Raw genomic sequence first — 9,279 nt, 5'->3', positions numbered from 1 at the left:
ACTCCCTTTCAAACCTATTTACAACAAAAATCCAACACCTTTCACTTTGCACACAATTTAAGCCCTTCCATTATTTTATTTTTTAAGCTAAAAAAGTGCGGGACATGAAACTCCTACCTTAGGGCAAAAAAAAAAAAAAAAAATAATATCTTAAACCAGTTAAACTATATATCACGGAAAGTCGTTAATTTTTTTTCCTCGGATTAGTATAACAATATGTACAATAACGACATTTTCATCGAAATATATACCTTATCTAAACTATTCTCGTTGACCACTTAGAAACACTTTGAGCTATCCTCCCTTTTGATTGACATACATACCAAACATTCATTAACAACTCCCCCAACCCCAAAAGAAAAATGAAAAAAAACAAAACAAAACAAAAAGAAAGAAAAAAAGACCTATAAATACCCTATGGACGAATGATCCCTCAGCCAAATCTACCTTCTCCTTCTTCCCGGAAAACAATGGCCAAAATTTCCTCCACTCTCTCACTTCCTCCATCGCTTCTCCATTCCATCTTCCTCATTCTCCTCCTCGGCGCCATCTCCAAATCTCACTCTGCAACACTCCTCAACGTTCTGGACTTCGGCGGCCGCCACACCGGCGACTGGACCGTGCCGTTCCGCCGTGCGTGGGCGGCGGCGTGCTCGTCGTCTGAATCCGCCATTGTTTACATTCCCAAGGGGCGGTACGTGGTCCGGCCGACGATATTCCACGGAGGCGGCTGTGAGAATGGCGACATCAGTTTCCACATCGACGGAGCGCTGGTGGCGCCGGCCGACTACCGGATCCTTGGCGGAGGGGAGAGCTGGCTGAGCTTCGAAGGCGTCGATGGCATCTCAGTGAGCGGCGGAGTTCTCGACGCCAATGGCGCCGCCTTGTGGGCCTGCAAATCCTCCGCCGCCGCTCACTGCCCCGTCGGAGCCATGGTACCTGCTTCTTCCAGTTCATATAGCGGTTTTTCTAAATAGTTTTATGTTTTAAACGTCAATTTTTTCTTTTTTAATTTTTTCTTTTTGTTTATTATTTTTAATTTTTTTTCAATGAGACCTCCAATTTTATTATAAACAAGTTTAAATTGCCAAAATTAGCATGTCATTGTACTAAAAAACAATTATAGAGCTCCATTAAATATTTGATAACTTAAAAAGAGAAATTTAAAAAAAATTAATTGTCAAATAATTAGTGATATTGAAAAAGAAGTTCCTTGAAGTCTAAGTTTTTTCCTTTTGATTTATATGTTCTTTTAACTTACAATAGCACTAAAAATGGGGAAAGCTTTTTCTTTTTTTAATTATTGTTTTTACCTTTCTTTTTGATTCGTTAAAAAATTTAGGTGCTCATCCGTCCATCAATCAACACCTAAATATTTTCCTCCAGCTCATAGTTTTTTTTTTCCTCTAATTTTTTTCAAAATTTCTATTTTGGTTAATTATATTTAATGTTGAGATTTCGTTCAATTTGATCCTTTAATATACTTTCAAAATACCTATTTAGTGCTTAAAAAATGCCTATTTTGGATTATATTATTTTAGAAAGTGATCATTTGGATATCTTTTTTCCTTTTTCTTTTTTTCTTTTTTCAAATTGACATAATTTTAACAAAACACTACACTTCATAATTTTTTTGAAATATTGTCATGACTTTGTATTTAAGGTTTTCATTGTATATAGAATTTGTATTAGGATTTACAATAAGTTTTTAAAAATAAATAGACAAAAGTATACATTTTGGATTATAAAAATCAAAATAGACCAAAGTTGAAAATAAAAGAATTAAAATATAATTTAACCAAAAAAGCATGTAAGACCCAATACAAGCTTATATTATCACGTTAATATACATGTATTCTAATTCAAACCACATTATTCATCAATTTAAATATGGTTAATAGAAAATAATGGCAAGAATGAAAGGGCTACTTAGGGCCCGTTCGGGAACGTGCATATTTCTTGTTTTAGTTTCTTCTTTTTTGAATTCAAGTATGATAAAACAATATTTTTATTTATGTTTTGGAACAAATTAGAAATGAGAACAAGAAAAGAGAAACTTGTTTTGGTTGTTTCCAAAATTTCTATACAATTGTGAAAATATTTCCAAAAAAATTGAAACAAGAAACAAAGTTTTTTTTTTTTTTTTGAAACAAACAAGAAACAAAGTTAGTTGTAAAATTTTTAGATTTCTTAAGAAAATTGGAAACGAGAAACAGAAAACGAACACGTTACTAAACATACCCTTAAAACTTCACAGATCATTCAAAGGACCAAAATAAAATGGGGAATAGTATTTGTTTCTTATTTATCATTTTAAGAAACATATTTCTAAAATTGAGTAGAAGTTTTGGAAACAATAAAATTAGGGCTCGTTTGGTATCGTTCCAGTGTTCTTGTTTCTTAATTTTTAATGAAGAAAAATATATTGCATGGTTCCAACCTCCAAGAATTCAACTATGATAAAACAATCTTTTTATTATGTTTTGGAACAAATTGGAAATGAGAACAAGAAATGAGAAACTTGTTTTGATTGTTTCCAAAATTTCTATATAATTGTGAGAATGTCCCCAAAAAAGGAGAAATAATAAATAAAGTTAGTGGTAAAATAATTAGATTTCTTAATAAAATTGAAAACGAGAAACAAGAAATGAAAATGTTACGAAAGGAGCCTTAGTTCTTGTTTCCATTCCTATTTTTAGTTTCTTTCTAAAATAAGATTAATGAATTATTTTATCATTTTTAACTTTAAGAATGCATAGGATATATATAACATAAAATTTTTTAATATTTACTCAAAAATTAGATTTCATATAAAACTTTTACTTTTTTTTATCTAAAATTTTAGAGGACAATAATAAATGAAAATGATTATCAAACATATTTTTATTCTTTTTTATATATAAAAAACGAATTATAAATCGTAGTTTTATTCTTTATTTATTTATTTTAATTGAAAAAGAAGAAACGAAAAATAAAGGAACAAGAAATGAGAAATAAAAAAGAAACATGTTACCAAATATGTCATATGTGCTCTATACGTTGGTGTTAGTTTTGTTTTTATCCTATTAAGAGTTAAATTTTACTTTATATATTTTACTTAAATCTTGTCAACATCCTTTCCTCCAAATCAATTGAAAATTTAACATTAATTAAAAGAAATGTGTAGCTATATATGAGTTGAGGTCAATGGGACTCTTTCATAAGATTTAATTTTAACTATAATGCAACCACCATCCATCTTACACAACTTCTAATCTTAAAAAGTGTTTAAATTTGAAGGTGAATAAATCCTAACGTACAAATATTAAAATAGTACTTTAACTAATTGTTGACTTTGGAATGCAGACACTAAGTTTTCGAAACTCGGACAACATAAGAATTAAAGGGTTGGTGTCGAGAAACAGCCAATTGTTCCATATATTGATTGATGGATGCAGAAATGTGTTAATAGAAGGAGTGAATATAATTGCACCAGGAAATAGTCCCAACACCGACGGCATCCACGTGGAATCATCCTCACACGTGACCATCCTTCATTCTTTCATCCAAACAGGAGACGATTGCATATCCATTGGCCCTGGGTCCCGCAACCTCTGGATTCAAGGCATCAGATGTGGTCCTGGTCATGGCATTAGGTGATTCTCTTGAACAATAGTTAGATACTGACTATCAACACCTATTTCTTATTGATCAGCAGTAAAGAAAAATGAAGATAAAATTTTTTGTTTTCAAAATATAGTGATCTAACACAAAGATAGGTTCTGGTTAGTGCTGCCTACTCGTATCTATCTTTTTTCTATTATCCAATTTTCAAACTCTAGGTTTAAATTAATTTTGGTTTATGATCCATCTTTTTTTACTTAAATGTTTTAATTTAAACTTTCAAATATTTTGCTTCTATTTAAAAAATGTTTATTATAAATTTTTAACTTTGCATCCAAACTTTTTTTTTTTTTTTAATTATTAGTCACTTGACAAAAACTTAGATTTTGTTTCAAAATCCTAATACCTAACTACCATACATTTGGCTTCAACACATTTTCCTACATTGGTACCTACTCATCCAATAAATGAACAAAACACATGCTACACAAGTTTATATATCTTACCAAAAAATAACCATAAGAAATTAACTAATCTTTTCTTTTATACATATGTAAAGTTTGGAAACTTAAACAAAATGTTTCGGCTCAAGGGACCAAAACGAAATAACCATATACAAATTTCTGCAACGACTAAACTAGAATTCAAATTAAACTTCTATATTCTATTAGCAACAAAAGTTTTAGTACGCTGGTAGTTGCTACTACCTTACCAAAATAAATGAAATGGCATACAATAAAATAATATTTTTATTTATATTACATGGTTAAATATTAATTGAAGTAGCAGTACTCCCGATTAATATCTTAATACTCTTTTTGTTTGAAAAATTTCACTACATAATATAAATTAATATTATTTATTGTCATAACATTTTCTTGTCCAAAAACTTTCTGGATTTTCATCAGAGAAAGACTCTCTCGCAGCAAGGTTTTACACATAGGATCAACTACTTTCTTTATCTTGCTTGCCGTTGGTCCCTATTTTTTTCCAAATATAGCAAGCTTGATGTATATAATATTTAAGTTTATACTCATTTAAATTATTGTGTTATTTTTGTAAAATTTCAAAATTTCAAAATTTCCTATATTTAAAAATACATATTTAGAACTAGTTGGATATTTATGTAAATTAATTTTGAAATGGGTGCAGCATAGGAAGCTTAGCACATAGCATGAATGAGGCCGGGGTGGGAAACGTCACCGTTTCAGATGCAATTTTCTCGGGCACCGAAAATGGGCTGAGAATAAAAACATGGGCCCGGCCCAGCTCTGGATTTGTGTACGGAGTCCAATTCCTCGGCGCCACTATGCATAATGTCCAAAACCCCATCGTCATTGACCAACACTACTGCCCGCACAACATAGACTGCCCCGGTCAGGTAAAACACATATCATTTTTTTTTCCGTAATTTCATCCTTAAATATATGTTTTAGTTTCTCATGTTTGAGTATTTTTTAAGTATATTTTTCAATTTTATCCTAATATTTTTAACTATATCATTTGTGTTTGCAAGTGTTAAAATTATTTGACGATAAATTTACGTGACATGATACTTACTAATTTGCTAGAAATTGAAGAAGGGAATGAAAATTTTTCTAACTTCTCCAAATTTCTAAAATGTCGGTAGAACTTGATTTTCTTTCCTTTTAGATAAGTTCATTTTTATTTCTAAATTTATATGAGCTTGTTAAGTATTATGTCATGTAAGCTTATCATTAGCTAATTTTAACTTTGATTGACTGGAAGGATAAAAATGAAAGACATTAAACAAAAGAGACTAAATTGATAATTTTAAAACATTAGAGAATAAATTATAAAAAATAAAAAAAAAGAAAAAAACATAACAGAAGAACATTGGGGAAGAGGGACAAAATATATATACACATATATATTTGATTATTTGCCTAAATTTAATAATTGAATAGTGTGAGCCGAGGTTTAAAAAAAAAATACATATTAGTTTATATAATCTCAAAGTTTGGTTTTAGTTTTATTTGCGTCCTTAGACTGCCGGAGTGAAGTAAAAAGCATATATAATTTTTAATCTCTTTTCTAATATTTAAAAATTTTCAATCAAACTTATTATCAATAATCCTATTGAAATTAACAACCATATAGTGATTTGATACTTCAAAAACAAATATATTATTTTAGGTTAATATCTTTTGATTTAATTATACCATATCACCAAAATACATTATTCAATAGAATAAAGGTTCGCCAAAACGAGTATAGCTCAACACTAATTGACATATATCACAAGTTAAGGTGTTGTGAGTTCGATCTACCACCACATGTTGAAAAAAAAAATTGTTCAATTACCTTTTAAAATACTGGGGATAAAATTGAAAAATAATTTATATTTCAAAAAGACCTAATGAGTTATTTATCCTACTTTTTTTCTGTCAATATATATATTTTTTAAATATAGTTTGAAGACGATATGTATTTATATTATTTTCTATGAGCAGATTGATAGTTATTTTACTTGTGGTGCACTTGAAATCTTTATTTAGAAGTTTATAATTTATTTTCAGACGTAATTACAACTTCGATTATATCTAGTCTTTCATTTTTTTTAATGAAATAAAAACTAATTTATCCTTTTTTTTTTTAATTTGTTTTACTTGAATATGAGAACAGGAATCGGGTATCAAGATAAGCAATGTAATATATAAAGACATTATAGGAACTTCAGCAACACCAATTGCCATAAAATTTGATTGCAGTTCAAAGAACCCTTGCAATGGAATAAGGTTGGAGAATGTTCGTTTGACGTACCAAAATGAAGAAGCTAAATCATCTTGTGAATATGTCAAGGGAAAAACGTTGGGTTTAGTTCTACCAGATGACTGCTTTTCATAAGCATCCTTGATTTTGTTATTTTGATAGAACCTTCGTCAAGACTTCAGTGACATCCCGACGCTTGAGAAGAAAAAAGATAATATGATTTATTAGGGTCATTTGTTAATGTTTCTCTCCCGCTTTTTGTTTGTTCTTTTCAGTTTTTTAAAAAGGTAAGTGTTTGGTGGTCAACTATTCTATCTTTTTTGTTCTTTTTTTTAATTTTATTTTAAGTAGGGTTACCAAAATTGTATACACATTTTAGAAAGGTAAATATATGATTTTAGTCATTTGATATATGAGTTTATTTTTCAATTTAGTCGATGTAGTCCTTTTTAATTATACCTTTTACGACGTTAGTAGAATGTTAGAATTGATTATGATAAATTTACATAGAATATGTTATTTAGTGAGTTTTGAGCTTAGTACATAGTTGTACACGAGTTCACACACAATTAAGGTTTGAACCCCACCACCCAACATAAAATAATATTTACACCAAGGTCTCCTTAGATGACATTTTTCCAGTGTGACATCCTCCTCGACTTGGTGTCACATAGATAAGGTAATTTAGATAACGTTCTTCTTTCCTGTTTCTCGTTTCCTATTTCTTGTTTCTAATTTTATTTACAACTAGAAACAATATGTGTTCCTAATCATTTTTTTTCTTGTTTCTTGAAAAAAGAAAATAGAAACAAAAATATGTTTGATAACTATTTCCTGCTTCTCATTTATGTTTTTATTAGTTTTTTAGTATAACAATTAGTAGGGTTCGAGATTCGAATCGACGACCTCTTGATCGAGAATTATATACCTTAACTCAAGTTAGTTTACTTTTATTTTTAGTTAAATAAAATTTAGTAAATATATAATATAAAAAGATATAATATATACTCGAATAATATAATGTATTAAAGGAAATATAATTTACCATATAAAAGAATAAATTGTTAGCTTTAAAAAAGAATCAAATTGCTTTAAAAAATAATAAAGAATAAAATTTCAAAATATTTTTAATTTAAAAAATAGAAAATCTTTTGTTTAAAAAAATATAATAGGTTTAAATAAAGAATAAATTTTCAAAAATATTTTAAATTAAAGTATATAAAATACAAAAAAATCAAAAAAATCAAATTTATACTATATTAAAGGAATATTATAAATTTCGTTAATATAAAAGTATAAATTATTAGTTTAAATAAAGAATAAATTTAAATATTTTAAATTAAAAAATACAAAATACAAAAAAAAGGGAAAAAAATCAACATTTTGAGTATAAAACTCTAGATATGATAATGAGTGAATAATATAATTGAGGTAGACCCATGCACCGCCGGACCATGGTTTAATTTTATAGGATTTGGCACAAATAATATTATTTAACTTAAAGTAGTGTCTGGATACAAAAATTAAAGAAATAGAAACCGAAAAAACAAAACTAATTTTTGTAATTTCAAAAATTTGGTTCATTTTTAGGAACATTTCAGAAACGAGAAACAGAATTTGTTACCAAATATGTCTGCTTTTCAAAAACAAGAATAAGAAACAATAAAGGGTAATGTTGACAAACGAGCCATAATGTCAGTTTGGTACAATTTCTATTTTTTATTTTTATTTCTCGTTTCATGTTATTTGTGTTTTCTCTTTTTTAATAAATAAAACAAAATCACGTTTGATAAATTATTTAATGTTTCTTCTTCTTTATTCAAATAATAAACACATAAATCATTTATTGTTTCTCACTCGGTAAACTTTTGAAATAAAAAGTAATGTTTTATATGAAAATTACTTTTTTAGATTAAATATTCAAATATTCTATTTTTTTAACATTTTATATGTATTTTATAAGTCAATAATAATAAAATAATGCTTCTATTTATGTTTTGGAAAAAGAAATTGAAAATACGAATAAAAAAAAACTTGATTTAGTTGTTTTCAAAATTCCTGTGAACATTTTTTAAAAATGGGTGACAATAAATGGAAATAGTTACCAAACATTTATATTATCGTTCTTTTTTCTTGTTTTTTTCCTTTCTATTTTCATAATGGAAAGTAAAATTGCATAGCCCCAACACTAATGGATTCAAGATGATAACCCAACATTTTTATTTATGATTTGAAACAAATTGGAACCGGGAACAAGAAAAAAAAAAAAGAAACTTAGGACTTGTTTGGTAAGTTCTAATCTCCCTTGTCCCATTTCATGTTTCTTATTTAAAAAAAAAAAAGACTAGAATAGGAATACGTTCGATAACTATTTTTGTTTCTTTTTTCTTAGAAAAAATATAAAAACAAAAATAGATTCGGTAACTATTTCTTATTTCCTATTTTTAATTTTAGGTTTTTTTCGGTACAACAACTTATGGGGATGAAGATTTAAACCCACTACCTCTCGGGGATGTATATCTTAACTCATATTGACTTATTTTTATTATTAGTTAAAATAAAATTTAGTAGATATAATATAAAAAAATATAGCATATATTCGAAGTATATAGTCTATAGTCTATAGTATATATAAAAGGTGGAATAAGGAGAAACTTTTTAGGTCAATTTTACCCTTCTTCAATAACTCATTTTTATAAAAGTTGGATGGCAAATTTGTCATCTACCTCCCCTACTTTCTTCCTCTCTCTCATTCCCACGCCCACTTCCTCATTTATCTCTTTTTTTTTTGTTTGAAAATATTTTATCTCCACCTGTACAAATCCATTTTCTTGCATTCATTTATCTTAATTCTCTCATTATATTTCTTTCACATTTACTATCCATTCATTTTTTCTCCACCATTCAAATGCATTACTCAAATTAACCTACCCAAATAACCAT

The 9,279-nt window shown here is 28.0% G+C and overlaps 1 protein-coding gene across 1 annotated transcript; it reads left to right on the top strand.

Annotated features, from left to right (window-relative positions):
• The first annotated feature begins 420 nt into the window (after positions 1-420).
• LOC111018280 (polygalacturonase-like) lies at positions 421-6,774 on the top strand. Its single transcript, XM_022294310.2, has 4 exons — positions 421-935; positions 3,346-3,635; positions 4,756-4,984; positions 6,250-6,774. Exons 1-4 carry the CDS (start codon positions 426-428, stop codon positions 6,469-6,471), a joined length of 1,251 nt encoding a protein of 416 aa, XP_022150002.2. The 5' UTR covers positions 421-425; the 3' UTR covers positions 6,472-6,774.
• Positions 6,775-9,279: the final 2,505 nt, after the last annotated feature.

Source organism: Momordica charantia (genome assembly GCF_013281855.1).
Source record: "Momordica charantia cultivar OHB3-1 chromosome 6 unlocalized genomic scaffold, Mcharantia_2.0 BLBB01000006.1, whole genome shotgun sequence".
Taxonomy (NCBI): domain Eukaryota; kingdom Viridiplantae; phylum Streptophyta; class Magnoliopsida; order Cucurbitales; family Cucurbitaceae; genus Momordica; species Momordica charantia.
The sequence above is the reverse complement of the archived record's forward strand: the minus strand, read 5'-3'. Positions and strand labels throughout refer to the sequence as shown.